Source organism: Rhynchophorus ferrugineus, unplaced genomic scaffold (assembly GCF_030347505.1).
Source record: "Rhynchophorus ferrugineus isolate W39M unplaced genomic scaffold, kcgeb_rfMv2 rfM3, whole genome shotgun sequence".
NCBI lineage: Eukaryota > Metazoa > Arthropoda > Insecta > Coleoptera > Curculionidae > Rhynchophorus > Rhynchophorus ferrugineus.
Genome location: NW_027472582.1, coordinates 4,592,713 through 4,610,466, shown reverse-complemented (window position 1 = coordinate 4,610,466; position 17,754 = coordinate 4,592,713). Strand labels below are relative to the sequence as shown.

Sequence of the window (17,754 nt, the reverse complement as noted above, 5' to 3'; positions counted from 1 at the left end):
CATAGCATAAATTGTGCTCGGTGTTTATTATTTTATTCTTTGTTATCTGCGCACATGGTATAATTGACCTCAGACGTTTGTTAAATATCATTTCGGACTGTGGAGCATATTTTAAATTTATTCGAAAATCACGATCGGTTTTTGTTGTTTCGGGTTAATCGTTCTTGTGAATTAAAAATAAAGAAAATTCGCTTTTTTCTTTGTATATTTATGATAAACGTAACGATCTTGATGCAAAAAATAAACCATCAACCTTTTGGATATTTTACTGACTGGATCTGAACATGAAATACAAACAAGCGTTGCGGGATTCGAACCCGCGACTATCGCAGCAGTAGGAGGACTGTCGTATTGCCTCAACTACTGCGGTACCAAGCCGATACCAACAAAAGACGCACATAATGGAAGTAATTTAGTTTTTTTTTTCAACTTTTTTTATTCAACATAATTTCCTTCAAGGGTGATACATTGATTATAGCGACCCTCCAACTTTTCGATACCATTTTGTAGTACGATTTGTCCTTTGCTTCAAAATAGGCCTCAGTTTCGGCGATCACCTCTTCATTCGACGAAAATTTCTTCTTAGCGAGCGTTCTTTTGAGATCTGAGAACAGGAAATAGTCGCTGGGGGGCAGATCTGGAGAATACGGTGGATGGATGGATTTTTGCCATCATTTTCACTGACTTGTGACATGGTGCATTGTCTTGGTGAAGCAGTACTTTCTTTTTATTTAAATGCCGCCGTTTTTCGGCGATTTCCTCCTTCAAACGGTCCAACAACGCTATGTAATAGCCGCTGTTGATGGTCCTTCCTTTTTTTAAGGTAGTCAATGAAAATTATTCCACGCGCATCCCAAAATACAGACCCAATAACCTTGCCAGCCTACTGTTGCGTTTTCCCACGCTTTGGAGTGAGTTCATCGTGTGCAGTCCTCTCGGAAGACTATCGATTGGACTTCGGTGTGAAATGATGTAGCCATGTCACATATCCATTGTCACATATCGACGCAAAAACACGGGTTTATTTCGCTTGATCATGGGATGGTAATTATGGTCTTGCAATACCTATTAATTTATATAATTTTTCCACAAAAATCATAATACCTAAACAGCATTTTCTATTCATCATGTTTCATGATTCACCGACTAATGAATGACTTTGATCATTACAATCTTGAAATGTTTGATTATTTCCATTTTAGAGAAACAAAAGACACTCTAAATTGTGGAAAAAGCAATGGAGTATTCATTAATATAATGCTCTTACTACATTATTTCGCAAGTCAAATCTGTCTCAATAGTATTACTCGCCTGATTTTATGTGACATGTATTTTTTCAATGCCTGTATCCAGATCTGTGTTCAATGGGTCAAGAGTATAGACCACTGAAGCTGTGACAGGGAATGCCACAAATTGAGAGAAAACTCTGAAGAAGATCATTTCTCATCCTTCACGACTTTAATCGTGTGGAAAAACGAATGAATTATTCATCAGCAAATGATTCCATAATGATTCCCATTATTTTACAGTCAGACCTCGTATAATGAAACAAAGGTCCATAAATCAAAGTTGCTTGTTGCTTTTAGCAACATATCTGTGGCGAGATCCGCTATAAATACACTTTAGTTGCTGTCTTTTGTAATCATTTACATAAATTACAATTTATCAGTACATACGCGATATTCGGTAAATAAATAACGAATATGGGAATATGCATATTACCGCTGCATTTTCGGAACACGCGGAATACATAAACCGAACTATTTAAAACACCGGGAAAACGATATTACCGTACTAATTGAAATAATAACCTGTTGCTTCGACGCCGTAATGAAAACAATACGGTTGACGTCAATTTGCGAGAGTCAAGGCTATTTTCAGAGGTCCAAAGGCGTTTTCACATCAAATTGGTTTTCGTGCAAAATATATAAATGCACAAAAATATAGTCCGGAAATTGAATACCGTTTCGTAGTTATTAGTATTGATTTTATGAATGAGTTTAAATGCAAGTTTGGTTCCGATGCAGAAAATACTCTTTAAAAATGTATGTACCCCACGGCTTTTTTATATATATATTAATGTCTCTCTTTTACCAACGAGGGTTTATTTTGACTGGACCTACTATTTAACGTGGGATCCGAACCACGGTCCTCGTTATTAAGCCTCGCCATGACCGACTGGCTAGTGACCAACATAGACGAAGACATTCGGTCTTACCCAGCCTGGTTATTGGCGTGACTGGGTTATTTCTCGCCGGATTTTCCACTGTTGCCTATAAACACATTTATAATTACATTCACTAACATAAAGTACATCCATGCCCCAGGAGGATTGGAACCCACGACTATCGCACCAGTAGGGGGCGACCCTGCTGCCTTTACCACTGCGCCAACCAAGCGGGGCCCCCCCACAGCTTTTAAGGCCTTTCAGAGCAGATGCCAAGACTAATTATACGGAGTGACTTAGAAACAATGATGCTAACATCTTAAAGAATGGAGGCTGGGGAGTTATCAGTGCCTAATACCCCACAAGGAAAAACAACGAGCGTTCTGTAGCCATTGTTATTATAATTATCTCCGATCTTATGATATTTTTCGGTATTTCTTCCATGTCATATTCGAACTAAGACCGAATACCCTAAGTTTCAGCGCATTAAGTCATTAAGTAACAGAGTTAGGCATTCAAGGGAACAGGATAGGCACAAAAGACGCGACTTCAAGATTGCAAAACGGTTATATACACTGAAAATCCTGCATAAACGTTACGTAAACGTTACTCTGCTTTAGATCCACGTTGCAGTAACTTTTCCAACTCTCTTTTCAACTGTATTTGTATAAGATTCAATTAGTTCGACTTCGAAATTGAATTAAATTTTCATCAAGAAGATGAAAACATGCATAAAAATCTTCAATAGCTTGTTTTCACACAATTTACGGGTTTGCTGGTATAAATTTGTTCACGTTACAAATGTATCAAATTAACAGGTCGATTAAAAAGTCCCCAGCCTGATACATAGATGGCGCTACTAGAATTAAATACATATGTTTTTTAGTTAGCCTTAACCGTCAACAGATGCGTGTATGATAGCTGTCGGATCATTAGTTTGTGAACTATAGCATTTTGAGTGAAGCAACTTTTGTTATTGTGAAAAAAATGGATAAAATAAAATTTCGCGTGTTGATAAAATATTGCTATTTGAAAGGAAAAAATACAGTTGAAGGAAAAACTTGGCTTGATGCAAATTTTCCTGACACTGCCCCAGGAAAATCAATCATCAAGGATTGGTATGCTAAGTTTAGACGTGGTGAAATGAGCACCAAAGACAGTGAATGCAGTGGATGCCCAAAAAGGTTGTTACCGAAGAAAACATTTAAAAAAACTACAAAATGATTTTGAATGACCGTAAATTGAAATTGAATGAAATAGCAGACACTCTAAAGATATCAGCTAAACGTGTACATCATATCATTCACGAATATTTGGGTATGAGAAAGCTCCGTGCAAAGTGGATACTGCGCGAGCTCACTTTTGACCAAAAACAACGACGAGTTGATGATTCGGAGCACTGTTTGAAGATGATCAAGCGTAACAAACCCGAGTTTTTGCGTCGATATGTGACAATAGATGAAACATGGCTCCATCATTTCACTCGGAAGTCCAATCGACAGTTATCTAAGTGGACTGCACACGATGAACCCGCTCCAAAGCGTGGGAAAACGCAACGGTCGGCTGGCAAGGTTATGACATCTGTATTTTGAGATGCACATGGAATAATTTTAAATAACTACCTTGAAAAAGGAAGGATCATCAACAGCAACTATTGCATAGCGTTATTGGACCGTTTGAAGGACGAAATCGCCGAAAAACCGCCGCATTTGAAGAAAAAGAAAGTGCTGCTTCACCAAGACAATGCACCGTTTCACAAGAAAGTGAAAACGACGGAAAAATTCCATGAATTGAGTTTCGAATTGCTTCGTGATCCACCGTATTCTCCAGATGTGGCCTCCAGCGACTATTTCCTGTTCTCAGATCTCAAAAGAATGCCCGTTGGGAAGAAATTTTCGTCGAATGAGGTAATCGCTAAAACTGAGGCCTATTTTGAAGCAAAGGCCAAAACCTTGGAGGGTTGCTATAATCAGTGTATCACCCTTGAAGGGAATTATGTTGAATAAAAACACTAATTTTGCCAAAAAATGTGTTTCACTATGGTAAGCCGGGGACTTTTCAATTAACCTATTATGTTGTTATAACAAAAAAAACAACACAGTAAACTTTAAAGCCCCTAAACTGTCGTCTTCATCAAATTTGTTATATAATAAGAATCTATATTAGGAACAATTTTTCATAATTCGCAAGATTTGAATGCATTAGAAAATCTTTCAAAAATAACCTATACTTTATACAATACTATTTTCAAATTATTTTTAAACGACCAGCTTGGTACTTATATCTCAACTGCTTGTTATGAGCCACGTAGTAAATAGTCACAGATGTTTAATTAATTAGCCAATCGAACCAATTGATCTGATCAAAATGGCGTTTGCTTTTTAATTTTATTCTAGGAATATTATCGATTGCCTGGATATAATAGTTCTATAAATAGAATTTAAAAACACTGCAATTAGCAGAAGGATTTAAAGGAGATTAGAAACTGATTGGTCGATCGTAAAATTGCACGCAAGTTAATTTGGTACGCTAATAATAGGTTAATGTTAATATTGAATAAATATCTCATTACCAGAAATAGGAATACAAGTAATAGTTTTTGTCGTAGGAAATGAAAGGGCATGATTTTATTGCTTCAAATATATTTCATATTTCAATATGGTATGTACAGGGGTTGAACAAAATAATATAAATACTTGACATGTACACAATATTTATTCATTAATATAATGTTGAGCTGCCATTTTCTTTTAAAACACCTGCAATTTTTGGCAGAATAGATTCTAGTAGACTGTCTGAATAGTTTTCAACGGAATTTTGTCACATTCTTGTATCAAAATATCCACCAAATCCTCCTCTAACACTCCTCAATTGTATTGAAGTCTGGCGATTGTGCTGGCCAAGGAAGATGCTTGATGAGTTAGGACAAAATAAAACTGGAATGAAGGTTTACATGAGGTGACCGTTGTTTATTGACAAATAAAAATATTGAACATACAGTAGATTAGAATTTTTTTGTATGTCAAAGCCAAACTGAACTAAAACTCAATTGCGCCGTTTTGACGTTACAAATCTCGATGACGCATATATAAATCAACTTTGAATAGACTATACTTTCGCTCCAACACAGGAAAATATTTCAAAGAGAGAACCATGGGTACATGTTTTGTTTATACATTATTTTAATAATTTTGTGTTATAGTTAGACATTTTATAGTATATTGATGGTGTCAGGGCCCCTATTGTAATTATACATCGGTAGAAACTCCCAACAAGTTGTGTATTTATCGGTAATTTATTCACTGAAATATCATTCTAATGTAAGTATTTACTATTTTAAGTACCTTTAATTATGTTCAAAGTCTAATTAACATAATATCGAGGTAAATAACACTGTTGATAACATTTGGGGTTAGGCTCAATTGTTTTGCTTATTGTGTATATGGCTCCCTAATAATTTTGTTCTTTTTTCAGTTACCAAATAATATACAAAATTATATTCAATATAATGCAACTGGTTTGGTTGTATAAGTGTGCATGAAGTTAGTATATGTCTCTACAAAATACGAATGGCAACTGGACAGAAGAAAATGGGCTTCTCCATGAATTCACATTGATGATTTAAACATGATGTCGATATATATATCGACCTTGCTGAGAATTTCGCCATCTAACCATGATGGAATTTGATTGTTGAATGGCTGAATTTAATTAATATTTTTTTAGAGACAGAGAGGGAGAGAGAGAAGAGAAAGAAAGGGAAGATCGACAAAATATTTAGCCAGTATTAAACCAGCTTGAGAGATTGTTAGTTAAATTACAAACCAACAGCTTATATGGAGTTCCTTATAAGCTCTCGCCATATAAGGTAACCGCAAAAGATAATCATCGCGTGGCGGAACTGAAGAAGACAACCCTAATAACCTACAAATACTTCCGCGACCTACGTGGCAAAGTTGTTTGCCTCACGCCGAAAGGAGGTAAGGCCGCAAATAATGGCATCGAACCGTTTTTTTACAACTCATTAAAAGTTTGTTATTGTTGCAATATCAGCCCACATGCCGATGGCATTGGTGGTTTATTTTTAATGGTGTTTATTTTACATAGGCCAATAATTTGTATTTTTAAGAGAGATCTAATTTTAAATATCGAATTTAGTATGAGATGAGACACTGTATCTAGTTTATAGTATGTCGCTGGTGGCATTTCGAGATATGAGCTCGAAATATTTTGTTAGGTTTTGGAGTCGGTTGCGGCCGCGACTGAAATTATCAGGCCTATCAATTAATTTTAAAGGATTTACAATAGCAGGCACTGTTACAGTATATTAAATCACATCGGGTACTTTTGTGTCCAACTTCATGGTGAAACCTCAATGATAGGCTTCATTTTTCGTGTCATTTCTTCGGAGTATGAACAAAAAATGTTTTCAGTCAGTTGAAAATGTCTGAATTTGTACTGAGTAAATTGAATTTGTGGGAGGTTTTATTTTTTTGACTTGAATTTGAAGATCGTCGAAAGCTTATGGCAAACATACTGCATGGGTTTCAACATGTGAATACTGGTTTCGCTGTTTTAAAAGTGGTAATTTTGACATCGACGACAAAGAGCATTCTGGAGAGCCAAACAAATGAATTAGAGGATTCGAAGGCATTATGATCGACAAAACCATCAGTGGGCATCGCTGTCGACTGCTATTCATGCACTTAAGCTGACCATTGCGGCAGTAATGAAGCAGCAGACACAACAGTGTTACTTCTTCAATTTGATAACACTCGACCATATGTTGTAAAACCGGTAAAAATATACTTGGAAACATTAAAATAGGAAGTGTTTTGTATAACTGACGTATTCTCCAGACTTTACTCCTCCTGTTTACTACTTGTTGCGACATTTGAGTCATTACCTATTTGAGAGGCGCTTCTCATGGAGATACCAAAAAATTGTCGATCCTTTCGTGATGCAATCCGTAAATTACCTGAAAGATGTGGAAAAATAGGTGCTATCGATGGATAATAATGTGAATAATATAAATTATACCGAATTTTCACAATAATGCTTCAAGTTAAAACAATTCTTTAAAGCTAATTTAAAGGCCTAATACTTAATCAAAGATATGTTGGATACTTTTACATTAAGTTAAGACAGAATAAATTAATTAAGTTAACACACAGGATTATTTAAGCTGCAATACTGAATAATAATCCAGTAGTTCATATATGAGAATATTGCTAATCACACAGTCATTATGACAAAATACAGATACTCTTCCTAGATCTATAGAAAAAGTTCAAATGGGAGTCAAGAAGATTCACACATAAAGCTTAGTGTAGTGAATAATAAAATAAAAAAGTTGGGTTAATAAAAAAGGGTGATACACTGATTATAGCGACCTTCCAACTTTTCGATACCATTTTTGTAGTTTGATTTTTCTTTTGCTTCAAAATAGGCCTCAGTTTTCGCCATCACCTCTTCATTTGATGAAAATTTCTTCCCAGCGAGCATTTTTTTGAGATCTGAGAACACGAAATGGTCACTGGGGGCCAGACGGTGCATTGTCTTGGTGAAACAGAACTCCCTTTTTGTTCAAATGCGGCCGTTTTCCGGCGATTTCGTCCTTCAAACGGTCCAATAACGCTATGTAATAGTTGCTGTTAATGGTCCTTCCTTCTTCAAAGTAGTCAATGAAAATTATTCCATGTGCATCTCAAAATACAGACGCCATAACCTTACCAGCAGACTGTTGCGTTTTCCCACGATTTGGAGCGGGTTTATTACGTGCAGTCCACTCGGATGACTGTCGCTTGGACTTCGAAGTGAAATGATGGAGCCATGTTTCATCCATTGTCACATATCGACGCAAAAACTTAGGTTTATTACGCTTGATCATCTTCAAACACTGCTCCGAATCCAAAATTGAGCTCGCGCGGCATCCAATTTGCACAAAGCTTTATGCTTTATGCACAGAGTGATATAATGTACACGTTCAGTTGATATCTTTAGAGTGTCTACTATTTCATTCAATTTCAATTTAGCGTCATTCAAAATCATTTTGTGGATTTTTTAAATGTTTTCGTGGGTAACAACCTCTTTTGGGCGTCCACTGCGTTCACCGCCTTTGGTGCTCATTTCACCACGTCTAAATTTAGCATACCAATCCTGATGGTTGATTTTCCTGGGGTAGTGTCCGGAAACTCGGCATCAAGCCAAGTTTTTACTTCAACTGCATTTTTCCCTTCAAAAAGCAATATTTTATCAACGCGCGAAATTCCTTTTTATATATTTACTAGCGACCCGCCCCGGCTTCGCACGGGTGCAATGCTGATACTAAATTAAATACACTACAGAAAAAATATGAACGTTGCATATAAAAACATAGCGGCCCGCTCCGACTTTGCACGGACATAAAATATATATGCCTATGTCACTCAATGAAAACATGATTAAAATCGATCCAGTATTTTTGGTTCATTCATTACTGCCCTTGGCCTGCACGCATTAAATTTGGAGTAAAACCATTCCTCTTCCCCTATACTTACTATGAAGATTTCCTGCTATCTTTGGAATATCTAAATTCATACAATTTTTATTACATTACACATTTTTAAACGCAAATTTTAAATTTGTAATATCTCCGAAAATATTTGTTTAATTTACATGCTGTAAGGAACCATATTGATCTATATTAATTGCACACTGTATTTAAGGTACTTAATTCGATAAGGATTAATGCCATATTGCTTAAAATAGCTTCGCAAATAAGCCATTTTCTCACGTAAAAAGTAAACAATAAAAATGGTTAATGTGGGTTATCCCTAAAAGATAAACATATACCATCGCGGACTTTTTTGTAGACCTTTTTATGGTGTACAATACTGTAGTACATTAATTTGATCTAACTCGTAGGGTTAGGCAGCGTTTTTGCTAATTGCTAAATAAGCCTAAAAAAGTAGGTTCATTTACGACATCACGTTAGAAACCTCTAAAATTAGCAATGTTGCCTTAGTATATTATGCATGTATTATACATATAAACCTTCCTCTTGAAACACTCTATCTATTGAAAAAAACCGCATCAAAATCCGTTGCGTAGTTTTAAAGATTTAAGCGCACATAGGGATATAGGGACAGAAAAGGCGACTTTGTTTTATACTATGTACTGATTTCACAATAACAAAAGTTGCTTCACTCAAAATGCTGTAATTCACAAACTAATGATCCGACAGCTATCAAATTTATACACGCATCTTTTGAGGGTTAGGGCTAACTAAAAAACATATGGACTTATTTCTAGTAGCGCCATCTATGTGTCAGGCCGGGGACATTTCAATTGACCTGTTAGTGGTGGTAAAAACCTTTTTGGAAAAAAGACGACATATTATAGAATATTAATAATAATAGTACATACATAATTTTTAGAAAGGAATAAAAATGCTTAAAGCAAATATACTAAAGTGCAATTTCAAATCCTTTTGTTCAATGGCGCAGGAAATAAATAATGGCGAAGAACGGCTACTCTTCATAAACAATATATGAAGAAAATATAGATTATAAATATATCAAGCGAAGCAAAAAAAAACTGGGACCATGGGAACCACAAGAAAGTCGCTAATTGAAGAAATATTTATTCTGTAACAGCCGAAAACAAGGCAATAAAAATTCCTTACTTTTTTCACTAACTCTTTTTCTCGGTTTATTTGAACAACATAACACACAATGTTGGAAGTCTGATAGTCAATTTTTAATGGTGTTTGTTTTTATAGGCAATAAACAATAAATGAATGAGTTTTCATGTTTTTTCTGTCATCATTAAATTTAATAATTTTTTTAAAAAATATATTTTCTCCTTTTACCAACTATGGGTTTATCTGGACAGGGCCTAAAGTTTAACGTGGGCTCTGAACCACGGTCCTCGGCATTATACTTACCGACTGGCGAGTGACCAACTTTAGAAATCATTCCAGAAGACATCCGGTCTTACCCAGCCTGGATAATGGCGTGACTGGGATCATTTTCCCTGTCGTATTTTACACTCTTGCCTAGGATCATCACAAATATTAAACAATCAGAAATATAAATTTACGACCATGCCCCAGCAGGATTCGAACCCGCGGCTATCGCAACAACAGGAGGACCATTCTGTCGCCTTTACCACTGCGCCATCAAGCCGGCTTAATATATTTTTAAAAATTTTTAAACCATCAATTCTTCTTTTTGAAGTTCGTAAATTTTGTTTAGTTTCAAAATTTTCCATCTGAATAATCCATTCATCTTTTATATGGTATCATCATTTCATTACCTAATACCTACCATCTGTATTTACCGGACACTATTTCTTTTCATTAAGCAACAGAAGAGAATTACTTAACCGCATAATTTTCGTTCAGCCCACAATAAAACTTTGTTTTCCTTTTTACTAATATATTAATAATCTTACTATATTTCCAGTTTTAATTCTGAACAAAATACCTTAACAATGATGTCGAAACATTAAATGTCAATGCCAGTGACCTTCTGAAGGTTTCTAGTTTATTATAATGATGTTGTTACAAACCTCTTCCGGATATAACGGGAAACCAGAATACGATCTATATAACAAAGATTCATTTTAGAAGTACATTGGAATATTTTTGGATGGTTTATTTATTACTTTACAATAAGCTATAAAGGATAAAATATGAAAACTTCTATATTTCTTGTATTTGTTTTTTGTGTTTATATATAATATATACAAATAAAATAAGAAATGTATTTTAATATAATCCAAATATACTTCTTATACGTCTGCCTTGCATATGTAAGTAAAATATATTGATTTTCAGCATAAAAGGTGGTTGTTATTTTATATCGTCGATAAAATAGTTGATATTTTTGTTTGGGTTTAAAGAACAACGTTAGTAAACATACAGATAGTAATAGTTAAAAAAAATGTATGCAATCCATATTAAAAAAAATATCATTTAAGGAAAAATCCAATTCAACTTTATCAAGATGCAATTTTTTATCAAAAGTTTTTATAAATTTTCATCTGCAGTGCCTGTAATTTGAGTTTAAATGTATGCTAAATGTTTACATGTCTATTAAAATAAAATAAATTAACTCACGGTGAAGGGAATAAAACAACTTATTTAAAAAAATAAAATAGATATATCAGAAAAAGTAATATTCAGTCCTATTTTATTTACCATATATAAAATTAATATTAATACAGCAGTTGCTGTATTAATATATAAGATAACAACTATTAATTAATTATACCACAAATCTATTCATAAAAAGTGTTAATAAACGGTGTGTGACTCTTTAGTAAACGGTTCTAAAAAAGAAATTTAATAATTTATATATCATATAAAGATAATTCAATTATATCATATATATTTTTTAAATTACAATATTTGAATTTCCCAGTAGGCCTTGAAACAAGTCCTATATTATTTATCATATAATATTTTTTCTTTAAAATATTATTATTTAAAAAATGGTCAAATTCATAAGAAATATAAGATATATGAAATGTTGGGTATTAATGAAATTTTTTATCAATAGTTTATATTAGGATTTCTTTTATTATCATATATAAAATTGATATTACTACAGTACTTAAGCTGTTAAATAACAACTATCAATCTATTATACCACACGTATTATTTAGGATAAATTATTTGAATTGTCTGGTAGATCTTAAAACCATCTAATACCAATTAATCAATCTAATGTGACTCTTCAATTAACGACTTTCAATATAGTTTTATCATAGAATATGTAATTTAATATAATATTCTGTTATTTTCTTTTAAATAATATTGATTAAAAAATTGAATTTATTAATATTAATATAGTAGTTAAGTTGTTAAATAACAATTATGATTATTAATGAATTACACCACATATATTATATAATATTTCTGGTGGACCTTAGAGCCATCGAATATCACTTAATCAATCGAAAATAGCTCTTTAGTCAAGGATTTTCAATAAAGCAATTATTAATCAACAACTAAATTAAGTTCGGTCCTGTGTTATTATGTCCGTATATTTTGTTTAAAAATTGTTATTTTGAAGTTTCGTTATTTTCATAGCAATCCTTATAATATATAAAAAGTATATGTTAATTGAAAATATCTATATCGGCATTAACTTGCAATCCTTTAGTTAAAGGTCTAGTTATATCAAATTACAATTGTGTCCTACGTTATTTATCATATATCGTGTAAAAGAAATTTATTTATATGGGTATTATATTGAAATAATTTAGTTAAGGATTTATGAAATAAAATCTTACTTAAAAATAAAATAATTTATATATGATATAAAAATAAATCCATTATGACATATATATTTTTGAATTACATTATTTAAATTGCCCAGTAGACCCCAAAACAATCTATTCAATATCACTTAATTAATCGAATGTCATTGAAATTAATACTACCTGTTCTTATTTTCTTTAAAAAAATATTGACTGAAAAATGGTCAAGTTTATTGATATTAACACAGTAGTCAATTTGTTGAATAATAATTATAGTAATCAGTCATTTATACCGCATATATTATACAAGTTGCATTATTTAAATTATCTGGTGGACTTTACAGCCATCCAATATCAATGGGAAATAGCTCTTTAGTCAACGATTTTCCATAAGGAAAACGATTATTAATCAATCAACAACAAAATTAAATTATACCTTGTATTATTATGTTCTTTTATTTTCTTTAAAAATTGTTATTTAGAGGTTTATTTATAGAAAAATATTTATATCGGCATTAATAAATTGCAATATTTCAGTTAGAGGTTTAGGGAATAAAAAACTTATATAAAAATTAGATAATTATATTAGAAAAAATTACATTATGTCCTACGTTATTTATCATATATCATGTATATATAAAATTGATATTAATACAGTAGGTAAGCTGTTGAATAACAACTATCAATCAAACATATTACATATATATATTTGGTATCTTACATTATTTAAATCACCTGGTCAAATGTAACACCATCTTCATCACTTTAATCGATATACATCGATATGTATCGCTCTTTGATCAATAATTTACAAGACGCACGCACACATAATACACTCGTGAACCACCGCGACTCATTCCTCCCTCGTCTCCACTTCGTCCCCGTGCTTGACCACGTTATAGTTCGATTTTTTGTTCTTCAACATCCTGAGGAAGGAACCCATGGCGAAGATCGACCTCCTGTGCCTCTGGATGATCTCCGAGTACAGCGTCTCCCTCAGCACCTTCCTGTCGACGTCCCGCGGCTTGATCTGGTACTGGTTGCTGGCCAGAGGAATCGCCCTGCACTCCATCATCGATGCTAGACTTGAAGGTTCGCGAGGAGACCGTCGAAGAATCTTTCGAAAGGAAGTTACGAAACTAGACTTCGCCCGTACGCACCACTGAGACGTTCTGCTCCTGGCGGCGATCGCTTTTCGAGTGCGCTTTGATTTCTGACAGGAGCGCGCCTCACTTGTCTCCGGCACACGCGATTATTATTTCGTCTAGGCCGTGTTGATTGTTTCGCGGTCGTGCCGTCGCCGCTTCCGGCAAAAACCGAACGTTCGATATACGTCGGTTTTCAAGAAAATTTTCAACGGGAACTGTTCGATGTGACGTAATAATAATATACATCATCGGTAGGTAGTTGTTTAGATATTCTTGGAATGAGGAAACGGAAGTGGATGTATGTAAAAAATTATTTTTGATTTTATATTATAGGGCCTGATATTATAATGTAGCGTTGGGAACTATCGACTGAAAACAGTCGAAACAGTCGATAGTTGCAAAAATGTCGAAACAGTTGATGGTCAAAAAACTAGCGAGTGAAAATAGTAATTACTATATATTCAGTCAAATGCGCGGGTTCAAGTGTTTTTCAGACGAAGATGTACGAATCCTTTCCTGTATAAATTTTATATGTGGTTACAGTTTCCAACGGTAGTATAAGCGAGTCGGACATGTATAAATTCCTTCACGAACTAACTTTAAAAAAGAAAAAGAAAACATAATTACTGAATACTTATAATTATAATAATAATACATAACATGCAATTTATAATTTAATGTTACACGAAGTAGAGTTACTTTTATATTTGAATGTTCTGTGTGTCTGTGAAAAGGAATGGAATTTTTCTATGAAATGGAATAATACCCCACAAATGTTTTATTGCATTTTAATGTGTTAATTATTATTTTTAAATAATATTCTATAATAAATATAGACAATACAATAGAACCTAAACAAAATCTAAAAACTAAAGATGTACAACAACCATAAATATTATATAAAAATTAAACATATACCTGATCTGTAGTACAAAAAAAAACTGATCCATGATATAATTAAAAATGATTTGAATGAAATGATCTGAAAGCAGTCGATAATAAATAGTAACAAAATCAGTCGAACCAAAAATAGCGAGTGAAACAGTCGATAGTAAAAAATAGTCAATTACTAAACAGTCGATAGTCAATTTCAGTCGATAGTTCCCAACACTAGCCTAAAGGTATCTAACACCTTAGAGTTTAAAGATTATGCGAATAAATTCGGTTTGAAGGACATGGAAAGAACAAATTACTTTTGCCACCTAACCCATCGTATCCATTTTTAATTAAAAACTTATTTTTTCCTTTTTAAACAGAATTTTGATAACACGTGGAGATACTTAAGATTAAAACGAATCAAATCGTAAATGGGGTGTACAAATAAGTTTGCCGTGCTTTTTTTCTAATTTTAAAGTTTTGTTTTAAAAATTAGTACTTTATATTTTAATTATAGTGTTATGTATAGCAATTAAGATTTTAATCAGAAAATCGAAAATATATGGGATAACTATATCAGAAACTATCGAGTCCATAAACTTCACTGTGGACAATCGGTCCAATGTATTTTATTTAAAGTTACTTTTTCTTTTCTTCAGGCAATTTAAGGGATCCATCTCGAAAGAACGACGTATCTTTTGAAGTTATCGACGAATCGAGCCATCTTTTTGGTATCTTCATAATGAGTGCGAGCTCAGGCAGGTTACGACTTTTATGTCGGAACAATTAATAGTCAAAAGGAACAAGGCCTGGTCAATATGACGGGTAGGGTAGCACTTCCCATTTGAATGTTTTTAAGGTATGTTTATGACGTTTTCGCTGTGTTTTCGGCTCAAACACATAAATTGTGGTCGTTGGCGATTAGTGATTTCATTAGGTTTTAGCAGCTCATAGTATATTGCACCAAGCTGATCCTGCCATATACAAAGTAGAATTTCATATATGATCAAAAGCCTTTCAATGTTTCTTGGAACAACATCACTATAGCTTTCAAAAAATCCCTCATGTGCTAAGTGAAAACTGTATAATTTCAAGTCAACCCACTACAAAAATGTATTAAAAAAAGAGTTAATTAAACATCTTAAAAATGAAAAATGATGACGAAACACAATGTCAATGCCTGTGGCACACCTCTTCCGGACATAACAGGAAATTAGAATAGGATAGAGATAACAAATCTATTTCAGCAATACATTGGAATATTTTTTGTGGTTACGTTTAATTTTTACAATAAATTATACAAGATATTAAATATTATTTTTGCATCTTATATAATATATCAAAACTTTTTGTATAGTGTTTACACCATATATACTACAATTAAAATAATAATACAAATGTTATATGTTTCATTATTATAATATTCTATGTGATACATTTGCCTTGCAATATAAAACCAATATATTGATTATCTTCTTTTTAATTTTCTAGGTTTTATGAAGTTTTATTGTGAAAAATCGGTACATTGCAACAGGTCAATTGAAAAGTCCCCGGTCTGACACATAAATGACGCTACTAGAATTAAATCCATATGTTTTTTAGTTAGCCCTAATTCTCAAAAGATGTGTGTATAAATTTGACAACTGTCGGATAATTAGTTTGTGAATTATAGCATTGTGAAGCAACTTTTGTTATTGTGAAATAAATATATAAAAAGGAATTTCGCGCGTTGATAAAATATTGTTTTTTGAAGGGAAAAAGTGCAGTTGAAGCAAAAACTTGGCTTGATGCCGAGTTTCCGGACACTGCCTCAGGAAAATCAAACATCAAGGATTGGTAAGCTAAGTTTGGATGTGGTGAAATGAGCATCGAAGACGGTGAAAAAGATTGTTACAGACGAAAACATTAAAAATACACGAAAGGATTTTGAATGACCTTGATGAACTTTTGAAATTGAATGAAATAGCATACACTCTAAAGATATCAACTGAATGTGTACATCATATCATTCAGGAATATTTAGGTATGAGAAAGCTCTGTGCAAAGTGGGTGTCACGCGAGCTCACTTTTGACCAAAAACAACGACGAGTTGATGATTCGGAGTAATGTTTGAAGATGATCAAGCGTAATAAATCCGAGTTTTTGCGTCGATATGTGACAATGGGTGAAACATGGCTCCATCATTTCACTCCGAAGTCCAATCGATAGTTATCCGAGTGGACTGCACACGAGGAACCCGCTCTAAAGCGTGGAAAAACGCAATAGTCGGCTGGCAAGGTTATAGCGTCAGTATTTTGGGATGCCCATGAAATAATTTTCATTGGCTACCTTGAAAAAGGAAGGCCCGTCTACAGCGACTATTACATAGCGTTATTGGACCGTTTGAAGGACGAAATCACCGAAAACCGGCCGCATTTGAAGAAAAAGAAAGTGCTGCTTCTCGAAAACAATGCACCGTGTCACAAGTCAGTGAAAACGATGGCAAAACTCCATGAATTGGGCTTTGAATTGCTTCCTCATCCAGCGTATTCTCCAGATCTGGTCCCCACCGACTACTTCCTGTTCTCAAATCTCAAAAGAATGCTCGCTGGGAAGAAATTCCCGTCGAGGTGAGAGGTGATCGCCGAAACTGAGGCCTATTTTGAAGCAAAGGACAAATCGTACTACAAAAATGGCATCGAAAAGCTGGAGGGTCGCTATAATTAGTGTATCACCCTTGAATAGAATTATGTTGAATAAAAAAAACTAATTTCGCCAAAAAAATATGTTTTACTATGGTAGGCCAGGGACTTTTCAATTGACCTGTTAATTTATTCAAAGTATTGTCCATCAATATGCGCTAGATTAGTGTACGAGTTAATTTTGAGGAGTGAAATATATTGATCAAAAGAGGAGTTCTTTTATAATTTTCTGTTGCCTATAACCAACCGTTAGTTGTATAATTAACAAACCAATAACAATAATAATCAAATGAAAAGCAGGAAACCTTCTGGCTTACTGTTTATTATGCTTCATTTTTAATTCAGATTTCATATAATTTCACTTCAGCCTAGTATGTTTTATTTATACATCTTTAATACTTTAAATTTTCTATCTATCAATTAGTCTACCCTTATTGACCGTCCTTCAGTATGATTTTTTAGATATTTTGTATACTGTATATTTTCTATACTATACAGACATAAGATTCAGATATAAACATAGCATTTGGACCCTAAAAAATCCATGAGACTGATGGGTCTATAATTATTTTAATACCGTTGCTGTAATACTTTTAGAGAATAAAAAGAAATTTCGTTTAAAACATAAAATTTA

General features: G+C 33.4%; 2 protein-coding genes and 1 long non-coding RNA gene across 3 annotated transcripts in view; 1 reads left to right on the top strand and 2 right to left on the bottom strand.

Moving 5' to 3' along the window:
* Positions 1–17,754, bottom strand: part of LOC143193752 (uncharacterized) — a 103,140-nt gene that overhangs the window by 29,640 nt on the left and 55,746 nt on the right. The gene's annotated exons all lie outside the window — the stretch shown is intronic.
* LOC143193928 (uncharacterized) lies at positions 402–10,761 on the top strand. Its single transcript, XR_013005141.1, has 3 exons — positions 402–407; positions 5,949–6,147; positions 10,615–10,761. It is a non-coding gene; the product is annotated as an uncharacterized LOC143193928 (long non-coding RNA).
* LOC143193751 (uncharacterized) lies at positions 12,977–13,663 on the bottom strand. Its single transcript, XM_076400103.1, has one exon. The coding sequence runs from the start codon at positions 13,488–13,490 to the stop codon at positions 13,269–13,271; it is 222 nt and encodes a 73-aa protein (XP_076256218.1). The 5' UTR covers positions 13,491–13,663; the 3' UTR covers positions 12,977–13,268.

What these genes read in the sequence shown, in the direction of transcription:
- LOC143193751 (XM_076400103.1), bottom strand. Translation starts at nt 13,490, where the DNA reads ATGATGGAGTGCAGGGCGATTCCTCTGGCCAGCAACCAGTACCAGATC.